The sequence below is a fragment of the Mesoplodon densirostris genome, chromosome 9 (genome assembly GCF_025265405.1).
Source record: "Mesoplodon densirostris isolate mMesDen1 chromosome 9, mMesDen1 primary haplotype, whole genome shotgun sequence".
NCBI classification, from domain to species: Eukaryota; Metazoa; Chordata; class Mammalia; order Artiodactyla; family Ziphiidae; genus Mesoplodon; species Mesoplodon densirostris.
The window spans coordinates 108,865,424-108,877,934 of record NC_082669.1 but is presented as its reverse complement, the minus strand read 5'-3'; the positions used below and the strand labels follow the sequence as shown (position 1 = coordinate 108,877,934).

General features: G+C 38.5%; 1 protein-coding gene across 16 annotated transcripts in view; it reads left to right on the top strand.

The window, feature by feature from the left end:
• The window catches only part of KMT2C (lysine methyltransferase 2C), a 294,763-nt gene that overhangs the window by 201,779 nt on the left and 80,473 nt on the right, over positions 1 to 12,511 (top strand). For all 16 annotated transcript variants that reach the window (XR_009533406.1, XM_060108762.1, XM_060108749.1 and 13 more), the window contains 2 exons: positions 7,004 to 7,105; positions 7,653 to 7,757. Coding sequence is in view for 15 of the 16 variants with exons in the window: in XM_060108762.1 (XP_059964745.1) it covers positions 7,004 to 7,105; positions 7,653 to 7,757 (207 nt within the window). In the remaining variant the exon portion in view is untranslated. The remainder of the gene's footprint in view (positions 1 to 7,003; positions 7,106 to 7,652; positions 7,758 to 12,511) is intronic.

The following is a 12,511-nucleotide window of genomic DNA, read 5'->3' as shown; positions in this document are numbered from 1 at the left end:
GTTACATTCGCTACAGTCCTTAATGTGTCAGCTGACCATGATCAGCTCATTTGTACCAAATTACTTAGATTCTAAGAGTCACGTAGGCTAAAATTTTTATCTCCATTTGCATTTCTTTTTAAACCTCTGGTGAGGTTTTCTTTTATATTTTCTACTTTCTCATCCCTTTTTTCTTACCTTCCTCTTTGACTCTGATCGTTCTTCTCCAAAATCCAATATGCAATATATTTGCTCTGTTATATATATAACTCCTGTTATGTTCTTGAGTTTATGTGAAGAATTTAACTATGTTGGTGTTTTAAATTTTTGATTGTAGTTGCTCTCAGTGTTGTAATATGGTTTACAGAAAAAATTAGAAATGTTGTAGATTAGTGTGGAGTCTAAAAATGTTGAAGATTTTATGACTGTCTTAGACATATTTGAATTTAAGATTGGTAACTATATGGTCATTGGCACATTATGAGGCTTTGTTTAAATGTGTATTGAAAAAACTGCATTTGGCAAATAATAGCAAATATATCCTGCAGTAACTTTACTATTTTACCGATACTCTGTTTTTGAGATTCTAATTGTCATGTTAAGTTCAGGATACAGGTGGGATTGTTCAATTTGCTACTGTTTTTCAGATTCTAATTGTCATGTTAAGTCCAGGATACGGGTGGGATTGTTCAGTTTGCTGCTAAAGGAGTAAGGAAACTTGGATTCTGGTGTTTTTTTTTTAAAGCAAGACCCTCTCTCCCTCCCTACTCCCCGAATTAATAGGCTTATTGAGGTAAAATTGATATTAGATAAGGTACAAATATTTGAAGCGTACAGTCTCGTAGGTTTTGACACGTGTACACCCTTGAAAACCACACTGCAGTTAAGAACATACTCGGCCCTCAGAGTTTCTTTGTGCCCCTGAAATCCCTTTGCCTTCCTTCCTGTCTTACCCTCAGGCAATGACTGATCTGATTTCCATTTCTGTCGATTAGTTTGCGTTTTCTGGAGTCTGTGTAAGTGGAATCATGCTGAATATACTCTTTTTGATATGATTTATTTCACTCAGCATAATTATTTTGATATTAATTCATGCTCTTGTATGTGTTAACAGTTCGTTTTTGTTGTTGAAGAGCATTCCATAGCACGGATGAGCCGCAATTTGTATCTCTGTTCACCTATTGAGGGACATTATGTTTGCTTCCATTTTTTGGTTATTAGAAATAAAACTGCTCCAAACTTTTATATATAAGTTCACCTGTGGATATGTTTTCTCTTCTCATGGGTAAACATAGAAATGGAATGGCTGGATGTATGGTAGGTATATGCTTAGCTTTTTAAGAAAAGGTTGGTTTTCAAGTTGGATGTGACATTTTATATTTGCAAGAATGTGTAAGGTTCCATTTCCTCCACATACTCACCTACATTTGGTATGGCCAGTCTTCTTAATTTTAGCCACTGTAACAGGTATGTTAAGAGTATCTGACTTGCATTTCTCTAATAACTTGTGATATTGATCAGCTTTTTTAGGTGCTTATTTGCTATCTGTATATCTTCTTTGATAAAGTCACTCTTCAGATCTTTAATACATTTTCCAAAATCGAGTTTTTTGGGGTTTTTTTTTTGCGGTACGCGGGCCTCTCACTGTTGTGGCCTCTCCCGTCGCGGAGCACAGGCTCTGGACGCGCAGGCTCAGCGGCCATGGCTCATGGGCCCAGCCGCTCCGTGGCATGTGGGATCTTCCCGGACCGGGGCACGAACCCGTGTCCCCTGCATCGGCAGGTGGACTCTCAACCACTGTGCCACCAGGGAAGCACAAAATCGAGTATTTTAAGAAAAATTTGTTTTTATTTTTGACTGTGTTGGGTCTTCGTTGCTGTGCAGAGGCTTTCTCTAGTTGCGGTGAGCGGGGCTACTCTTCGTTGCGGTACACAGGCTCCTCATTGCAGTGGCTTCTCTTGTTGCGTAGCATGGGCTCCAGGCACGCGGGCTTTAGTAGTTGTGGCTCGCGGGCTCTAGAGCACAGGCTCAGTAGTTGTGGCACACAGGCTTAGTTGCTCTGCGGCATGTGGGATCTTCCTGGACTGGGGCTCGAACCCATGTCCCCTGCATTGGCAGGTGGATTCTTAAACACTGCACCACCAGGAAAGCCCAAAATTGAGTAGTTTTTTAATTAACTGAGTTTTGAGATTTCTTTATGTATTCTGGACACAAGCTCTTCATCATATATATGATTTGCAAATGTTTTCTTGCATTTTTGGGTTTGTCTTTGCATTTTGTTAACTGTGTCTTTCACAGAGCAGTTGATTTAGTTTTGATGGAGTCCAGTTTATTAATTTTTTTCTTCTTCTGTGGATTGTGCTTTTTGGTGCTGAGAAATACTTGTGTCACCCAAGGTCACAAAGATATTCTGTGTTTTCTTCTAGAAAGGTATTGCATTTAGATCTATAATCCAATTTGAGTTTTTTTAATGGTATGAATAAGGATGGAAGTTCATTTTTTTACATATTGAGTAGCCGGTTGTTTTAGCACTGTTTCTCTGAATTGCCTTTCATCATTCTTGAAAATTAGTTATCATATATGTGGATCTATTTTTGGAATCTCATGCTATACGATTTCTCCGTTTCTTTAGGCCAATACTCCACTATTTTGATAACTTCTACTTTACAACTAGTCTTGAAATCAAACACTGTTAGTGTTCTGATTTTCTACTTTTCAAAGTTGTTTTGACTATTCTAAATCCTTTGTACTTCTATATGAATTTTAGTATTAGCTTGTCAATATCTACAGATAAGCCTGCTAGGATCTTGATTGCGTTTGCATTCAAACTGTAGATTCATTTGGGGAAGATTGACATTTTAACCATATTGAGTTTTTGAACCCATCAGCACCTGTATCTCTCCATTTCTTTAGGTCTTCTTCAATTTCTTTCAGTGATGTTCTTTAGTTTTCAACAGACACGTTGAACAAATACTGTTAATCAGATTTATCTCCATCTTCCATACTTTTTATGCTATTGTTAATGGTAGTGTTGTCTTAATTTCAAATTGTGTTTGTCAATTGCTAGTATCCAGAAATACTACACATTTTTGTGTATCTGTTGTGTACATAATAAGGTTGTGTATCCTACAACCGTATTAAACTCCCTTATTCTAATTGCTTATTTGTAGAATCCATTGGGTTTTCTACATAAACGATCATGTTGTCTGCAGATAAAGTTTTACGTCTTTCTTTTTAATCTGGAGTCCTTTCATGTCTATTCTTTATTGCATTTGCTATAACCTTCAGTATGTGTTGAACAGAAGTGAAGAGCTCAGATAACCTTGTTTTTGACCTTGAGGAGAAAGCATATAGTTTTTCATAATTAAGTATGGTGTTAGCCTTAGTTTTGTTTTAATAGACATCCTAAATCAGTGTGAGGAATTTCCTTTCTGTTAATAGTCTGCTGAGTTTTTTTTTTTTTAAATTAGGAGTAGATGTCAAAAGTAGATTCTGTCAAATGTGCTTTTTTTTTTTTTTTTTTTTTTTGCATTTGTAGAGATGATCATGTAGCTTGTTTGTTGATATGTGAGTTACATCTTTATGTGTGTGTGCTAAAGCAATCTTGCATTCCTGGGTTAAACTCTACTTGGTTGTGATGTTGGATTCAGTTTGCTAAAAACTTTAGACTTTTTATATCTATGTTAATGAGGGATATTGGTCTATAGTCTTATTTCCTTATCATGTCTTTGGTTTTCATATCAGCATAATTCTGGCTTCATAGAATGATTGGGAAATATAGTTTGCTCTTCAATTTTCTAGAAAAGTTGTGTAGTGTTGGGAATTTCTTTCTTATATTATTTATAGATAGAATCATTAGTGGAGCCATTTTGGCCAGGAGTTTATTGGAAGATTTTCAACTACAAATTCAATGTCTTTCATAGGTACAGGGCTCTTTAGGTTATCTGTTTTTTCTTGCATGAATTTGTCTTTTAAGGAATTTGTCTGTTTCATGTAGGTTGACAAATCTGTTCTTCTAGAATTGATAATAGTGTTCCTTTACTGTCCTTTTGAATTGGTAGTGATGTTACTCATTCCTGTTGTTGGTAATTTGTGTCTTTTCTCCATTTTCCTGATCAGTCTTGCTTGAGGTTTATCAATTTTATTGACCTTTTTTGAGCCAGCCTTTGCTTTCATTCATTTTTCTGTGTTTTTTTCTACTTTCTATTCCATTGATTTCCACTCTGATCTTTATCATTTCTTTTTCTCTCACTTTGAGTTTAATTTGCTCTTTTTTTGTTTTCTTTTTTGTGTCCCTGCTTGGAAATGCCCAACTTAATGAGGTTTAGGTTAGAGCTTTCTCTTTTCTTCGGCCTATATCTGTGGTTCAGGAAAATAAAACTTTTGTAACCTTCAGAACAGATCAGACTGATATCTGTGCAGGGAACAATAGCGCATACTTTGTCAAAGATTGCCTTTGAGGTAGATTTTATTTTTCTAACAGTTTCAAGATCATGAAATAAAGTATGAAATGAAAACAGTGTGTCACTAAGCTAGATGATAGAGTTTCCTTTCTTACATGTACGAATTTGCTATTTTAAAAAATTTTTGATTTTTCAGCACTTTCCTGTCCCCCTGCTTGATTTAGGGGATACTGCAGCTTTCTACTACAGACTTTGTTTCTGGATGATACGGGGAATACTGTGTTCCATCCTCGTTTTTCAGTTTAACAAAAGCATTCCCTGGGTAAATTTTCCTTTGAAAATAAGAATAACACTTCTAGGACTTCCCTGGTGGCGCAGTGGTTGAGAGTCCGCCTGCCAATGCAGGGGACACGGGTTCGTGCCCTAGTCCGGGAAGATCCCACATGCCGCGGAGCGGCTGGGCCCATGAGCCATGGCCGCTGAGCCTGTGCGTCCAGAGCCTGTGCTCTGCAACGGGAGAGGCCACAACAGTGAGAGGCCCACGTACCGCAAAAAAAAAGAAAGAAAAAAGAAAAAGAATAACACTTCTACAATTTGTGAGCTACTTACTACGTGTTACCCAGTTGTAAGACCTGTTTTGTGTTCCCGTGTTGGAGATGGGGAGGTAGAAATGGATACTTATTTCAATATATTGAATCCTTTTGTTACCTATATTCTAGCTGTTTCAGTTATGTATTTTAATGATGTTCTCAATGTATCATTAGTCCTGTGTTTGAATTACTGATTACTCCATCCACTCTTGGTAGGCACTTAATTTATTACTGATGGAATAATTATTCTACTTTTATGAATCATCTTGTTTGACTAAAAGCTAATTTGGGGATATACATATAGCATATGGATACATTTCCTCAGTTTAAAAAATTAATATTTTTTAGATAGATGGAAGTTTTGTCTACTAGTTGAGTCCTGATTTTCTCCCTTGCACCAGTTTTGGGCATTTTAGGTTGATCCATATGAAATTGCCAACATTCAACCCCCTTTGACCTTTGAACAGCAATTTCTTATGCTTCAGCCTATGATATGTGGCCATAAGGCAGACACGTAATTGTTTTGTGTGTTTTTATACCATAGTGCCCTAGCTCATGTATTACTCTGCAGCTTATTTTTCACCTCAACAGTGTAGCAAGTGATTTTCTTCATGGAAATCCATACAGATTTCTGCCTTGCTGTTTTTTAAATGCTGCATAATTTTTCATAGTTTGGATTTTTCCTAGTTTTAGTCATTCCCTGGTGCTGACCAGTTAGGTTGTTTACACTTTTCCCGTGTTGTCTTTAGGCCTTTGTGACTATAAATCGCTTTTATTGTTTACTATTGTAAAACCATAGAACTGTTCATTAAAACTGCATTTAAGCTCTTTTGCATTGAAACATTGTATCACTGTAATATACTCCTTCTGTTTATTGATAGTCTTCTTTCAGTTATTCCTCAAGGACAGTAATTCTGTTACTTTTTATTTTGACCCTAACCTATTGTGTTTCAGCTCAGTTCTTCCAAACTATGTTGTAAGCTTTTAAAGCAAAGAGAGTTTATAGTTCTGACATTGGCTTCCCCATTCTCTTTTTTAGCATCTAATTCAAAGCTTTTTTCATGATAAGCACTCTAGAAATAATTATTAATAAGCCAGTGTGTACTTAGTTGATTTGGTCAAATTTAACCAAGTCCAGAATTGAACGGCTATGGTTGATAATCCTTTGGCTAAGACCAAAATTATGATGTTATTAAAAATAATATATTTTCTAAAACACTGCTGCCCCCAAAGAAATATGTGAACCATATATGCAATTTAAAACTTCCTAGGGAATTCCCCGATGGTCCAGTGGTTAGGACTCCGTGCTCTCACTACCAAGGGCCAGGGTTTGATTCCTGGTTGGGGAACTAACAGCCTGCAGGCCATGTGGCACAGCCAAAAAATAAATAAATTAAAACAAACAAAAAACCTTCCTAGTAGCTACATTAAAAAAAGAGAGAGGAATAGGTGAAATTTAATTTTAATATATACCTTTTGACCCAGTATATCCAAAATAGTATTATTTCAACATGTAATTTATAAAATACACAGAATTATTTGACTTATATTTACATTCTTTTTTGTTTGATACTAGGTCTTTAAAATCTGGTGTGTATTTTATACTTATAGCTTTATGCATCTCAATTTGCTCTACCCCCATTGCAGGTTTTAAGAGTCACTAAAATGGAATGATGTGTGTGTGTGTGTGTGTGTGTGTGTACACCCATACATAAGTATGCACACATAAAATTTTTCTGTTTGTTTCTTGATTAGAATTTCTGGTTAATCAGTCTTACTAAAGACATATTTATGTTTTCTCACTTCCTGATCTATGGGGCTTGTAACTCTGAAGAGACAAGTGAATTTAAAAAATGCCATAATTTATACTTTTATAGTAGTATCTTGGTAATAATAATCTAATTTGGAATTGTTAGTATAGTCTCCGGCAAAAAAGTTGTATTTTAAACATGAATCTTCTTAAGCTTTTCAGTCAGGTATAATACAGGTGAAAAATATAACTTCACATTTTGTGTATTTTGCTTTTCATAGGTGTCTGCTGCAGATATTTCATCAAATAAGGATGAAGAAGAAAACTCTATGCACAATACAGTTGTGTTGTTTTCTAGCAGTGACAAGTTCACTTTGCATCAGGTTTGAACTAAACTATTTGTCTTCCACTTTTTAAAAAAATTAATTTATTTATTAATTAATGGCTGAGTTGGGTCTTTGTTGCTGGGTGTGGGCTTTCTCTAGTTGCGGCTAGCAGGGGCTACTCTTCCATGTGGTACGCGGGCTTCTCATTGAGGTGGCTTCTCCCGTTGCGGAGCACGGGCTCTAGGCATGCAGGCTTCAGTAGTTGTGGCTCGCAGGCTCTAGATCGCAGGCTGAGTAGTTGTGGTGCACGGTCTTAGTTGCTCCGCGGCATGTGGGATCTTCCCAGACCAGGGCTCGAACCTTTGTCCCCTGCATTGGCAGGAGGATTCTTAACCACTGTGCCACCAGGGAAGCCCTGTCTTCCACTTTTGAACTCCTCCTTGCCCATTTCTACTTTATCCCATATATACTGCAGTCATTTAATATTTAGCTCTAGAGCTATACCAACTAAGAAGGTGCTTTATAAAAATTATAAAACTAGTATATTGGTATAGTCTTAGCTTGGTCTCAAATTTAAAATACGTTAATGTGTTCTTAATTTCAGGATATGTGTGTAGTTTGTGGCAGTTTTGGCCAAGGAGCAGAGGGAAGATTACTTGCCTGTTCTCAGTGTGGTCAGTGTTACCATCCATACTGCGTCAGTATTAAGGTAAGTACACTTAGGTTTAAATACTAATGTAAATATGCTTCATGTTAACAAAAATGTATTGAGATTTGATTTGATTAGTATCATGCTGCTGCCAGTTCTTATAATTAATCAATTATTGTTTGTTAGGATTATTATACATATGTGACAATATTTAAGTACTTTAAATATTAAAGTACACCCTCCACTTCACCCCCCACCCCCCTCCTCCCTCACTGCCTTTTTGGAATCTCAGTTGTGTGCGAAATTGTGTGATATTGTCCTCAGATCACTAACACCTTGTTGGGTGTTTTTCCCCAGTTGTTTTTCTTTCTGTGCTTTAGTTTGTATAGTTTCTATTACGTTCCCAGAATGCTCTGTTATTATGCAGTATCCAGTCTATTTTTAAGGCCATCCAGTGGATTTTTTACCCAGATAATTCTGTTTTTTTTTTTTTTTTTTTTTTTTGCGGTATGCGGGCCTCTCACTGTTGTGGCCTCCCCCGTTGCGGAGCACAGGCTCCGGACGCGCAGGCTCCGTGGCCATGGCTCACGGGCCCAGCCGCTCCGCGGCATATGGGATCCTCCCAGACCGGGGCACGAACCCGTATCCCCTGCATCGGCAGGCGGACTCTCAACCACTTGCGCCACCAGGGAGGCCCCGATAATTCTGTTTTTTAATCTCAGTTCCATTCTATAGCTTATACTTATCTTGTGGTTTAAAATTTTTTCTTCATTATGTTTTTTGTTTCAAGTCCTTGAAAAGTTTATAATTGTCTGCTACTTCTATCATCTCTGACATTTCTCATTGTATTAACTAATTTTTCATTTTGTAAATGTTTTACAGCTTTTTTTTTTAAACATCTAGTAATTTTTGATTGAATGTGGACACTGTGCATTGTGATAGTATATTGTTGAGTCTAGATTTTGTTCCTTTAAAATGCAGTGAGATTTTGTTGTGGCAGGCAGTTATTTGTGGATAAGTTTGAACCTTTTGACACTTCTTTTTAAGCTTTGAGGTGAGTCCACAGAGGCTTCACTCTGAGGTGGCTATTCTCAAACTTTTTGGTCCTAGAACCCTTAACACTCTTAAAAAAGTATTGAGGGGCTTCCCTGATGGCGCAGTGGTTGAGAGTCCGCCTGCCGATGCAGGGCACACGGGTTCGTGCCCGGGTCCGGGAAGATCCCACATGCCGCGGAGCGGCTGGGCCCGTGAGCCATGGCCGCTGAGCCTGCGCATCCGGAGCCTGTGCTCCGCAATGGGAGAGGCCACAACAGTGAGCGGCCCGCATACCGCAAAAAAAAAAAGTATTGAGGACCCCAAGGAGATTTTGTCTATGAAGATAATAATGATTGAATATTTACTGTTTTAGAAATTACAACTGAGAATATTTTAAAACACAAAAATAAGCAGACACACCTTGTATAATGCCCGTGTAATGATGTTTCATACAGCATGTAGTGTCTACAAAACATCACAGAGTGAATTGAAGTGAATAGTTTAGATCACACTTTCCTAACTGCTGTTCTAGCACCAGTTTAATACTTGAGGCATGGCCTTGATGAGGTCTCTGCTGAATTCTCCCTAAACCTTCCCCTTTCTGCTCCCTACAGGCCCCTATTCACCAGTGTCTTTTCAGTGTGACTGGTTGAGATTCAGATGTCTTCCAGCACTGTGTGCACTCTGATATTTATCACAGATTCCCAGGAGCTCTTCTTCGCCCTGGTTCTGGGTCCTTGTGTGGCCTCCTGGATGTGCAGCTTGGTGTTCAGTCGAAGACTACAGGGCACTACTGTGTGGGTTCCTGGAGTTCTGTCTCACTGCTCCCTTCTTCCCAGTGCTCTGTCCGGCACATTCCAAGTGCCTCAGCCCCCGGAACTCCATCAGTGGGTCCTGAACTCAGTGAGCCCGTGGTACTCGCCTGGGCTCGTCCTTCCCTGGGGATCATTCTGGAAAATAAAATGGCTATAGGCAGAAGAGCATAGGACTCTCCTTGCTTGTTTCCCTCCTCTCAGAAAAACTCTGATACTGCCTTTTGTCCAGTATCTGAAAACAAGTGTTTCATAAATTTTGCCCAGTTTTCTAGTGTTTTATGATGGGAGACAGGTCTCGTTTCAGTTATTCCATCGTAGTTGAAGCAAATATCCGTTAGACTGTAAAACACATCTCTCATACCTTAGACATGATACATGGATGGCGACCCTGGATAATATCTTGGTTCAAAGAGCTCTTAAAAATGAAGATAAAACCAGTTTAATATGAGGCAAAGAAGAGTGGATAGTAGAGCCCTGAAATCTGCACTGAGAGGGAATTTCAGAGTGGGGGGGTATTGTTCAAATGTTGAAATACCGCAGAGAGTTCAAGCGATAAACACTAGTACGTCATCTAGATTTGGGAGTAAGGTCTTGACTGACTGACTTGAGCAGTGTCACTGGTGGTGGGCAGAGGGACCAGACTGTAGTGTGCTGAAGAGTCACTTTAAACTGAGGGACTTGAGAATTCGGCTGTAAAGGACCCCAGCCTGTGAAACAGGAAAACTTAGTAGGAATGAAGATATATCACTAAAAAAAATTCTACTACTTTATCTTCATCTTACCTTTCTTCTAAGCCAGGGATTGGTAAACTGCCACACAGGCCAAATCTTGCCCACTGCCTATTTTTGTCAGTGAAGTTTTATTGGAACACAGCCATGCTCTTTTGTTTACATATGTCTGTAGTGAGCTTCACACTACAGTGGCACAATTATGTAGTTTAACATACTGCCTGGCCAGCGAAGTCTAGAATATTTATTATCCTATCCTTTACAGAAAAAGTTTTCTGGCTACTGCTCTATGCTACCCTGCTCTTCCTACCCTAGGCTCTTTCTTCCATTTGGGTAAATAATATAACCTGATAATCTAAGACTAATTTAAACATTATCAGTAGGCTAATCAAAGTAATAAGTATACACGCTTAAGAAGCAAATGTCTTTAAGAGCCTTATGGTAACCGACCGACCCGTCTTCCTCTACCTCCACATCTGAGTCCTGTTCCCCACAACGCAACCCCTTTGGGTTCTTTCACGTCCTTTTTGTAGTTAACTGTACAGCGCTAAATAATATACCCGTGTTACTCCTTTATGTGTATTAGATTTTGGTTACTTGCCTCTATAAAAAAATAAATGCTGATTTAGCTCTTAAAATACACCTGCCTTCTCCCAGCATCCTCCCAGTATAGTTGTTTTACTATATTTAGTTAATAAACAATGTTGGTTATGACTCCATAAATGTTCACTGGAGATCTAAATAGTGTACTATGACTTTATTTTGTTTTTCATGGAGTTTTTAATAGCAAGAAGAAAATAATGATTAATGATTCTCCATTAGTTTTTATTTGTTTTTACCTACTTGTAGAAGCATGATCATATCAGATTATTTCAGCAAGTAACTGTTTTTCTGGGAAAGACTTTTACCCCCTTCCATTCTCGGCTTTTCCCTGTTCTGAGCTGGGCTGGTAGCTTCTAGGTCTGTTGCTCAGTTCTCATCCTTAAACACCTCTGGGCTGACGTCCTCTGTTGGGTTCATTGCTTTCTAGATCCACGTCTTCCTTTTTCTTGGTATACACCCTCACTTTGTTCCTCATGTCTCTCAAGTAACTTCATTAGAAAGGGTGCTTGGAAGCTGAATTTTGAGTCCTTGTCTGAAAGGCATTCCACTTTAACACTTAATTGCTTGTTTAGTTAGATTAAGGATTGTACCTTGAGAAGTATTTTCCTGTAGAGCTGGAAACTATTACACTATTATAGCATCCAGAGTTGGAAAGTTTGATGCTACTTTGATAGTTGTTCATTTATTTAACCCTTCTTTTCCTCTCAAGTAGTTTTAAGACCTTATTCTTCATGCTCTTAATTTTTATTCTGTATCTTGATTGTTTGCTATTTTGTTATAACACAGGTTCTTTGTGGTCCTTTTTACCTGTAAACTCTAGTCTTTTGAGATCTTTTAGTTTGTTCCAAATTCTTAATACTACATGATGTGGCTGTTTTCTGGAATTTTTTAGAAGCATAGAGGTTCTCAAATTTTTCCACTTAAGTTAGACCCTTGAGGCAAAGGAGAGTGAGCAGAGGACTGAATGTGAACTTCAGACGTCCTGGCTTCTTGGCCTGAAATCCTCCGAGACCAGAAAATGGCCTTGGGGACTCATGGTGTACCTTAATTTTCTTTGCATTTTTAATATTGATTTTAATATACAAGTCCTTATGCGATGTACACGGTTTCAGGATCATGAATTCATGAAATGTCATGGATTGAAACTTTATCAATACATTTTCAAGTCCTGTGTTAACAATAATGGGGTCGTTTACCTGTTTTCTTTAAAAACCAGTTACCACATCTATCAAGTGGACATAAAATCCAGAGCACAGGGGCTTCCCTGGTGGCGCAGTGGTTGAGAGTCCACCTGCCGATGCAGGGGACACGGGTTCGTGCCCCGGTCTGGGAAGATCCCACGTGCTGTGGAGCGGCTGGGCCCGTGAGCCATGGCCGCTGAGCCTGCGCGTCCGGAGCCTGTGCTCCGCAATGGGAGAGGCCACAACAGTGAGAGGCCTGCGTACCAAAAAAAAAAAAAAAAAAAAATCCAGAGCACAAGGTAGTTATATAAACTAAAAAAAGGCATTAAAATATGGATCACTTTATATTATTCTGTCCACTAGGCAGGCTCCTAAAAGTGCATGAACGTGGTCACCACGGAATTGGGCCACTGTTGGTGCTCAGTAAATGTTAGTTGCTTGCTTCTTCTCTG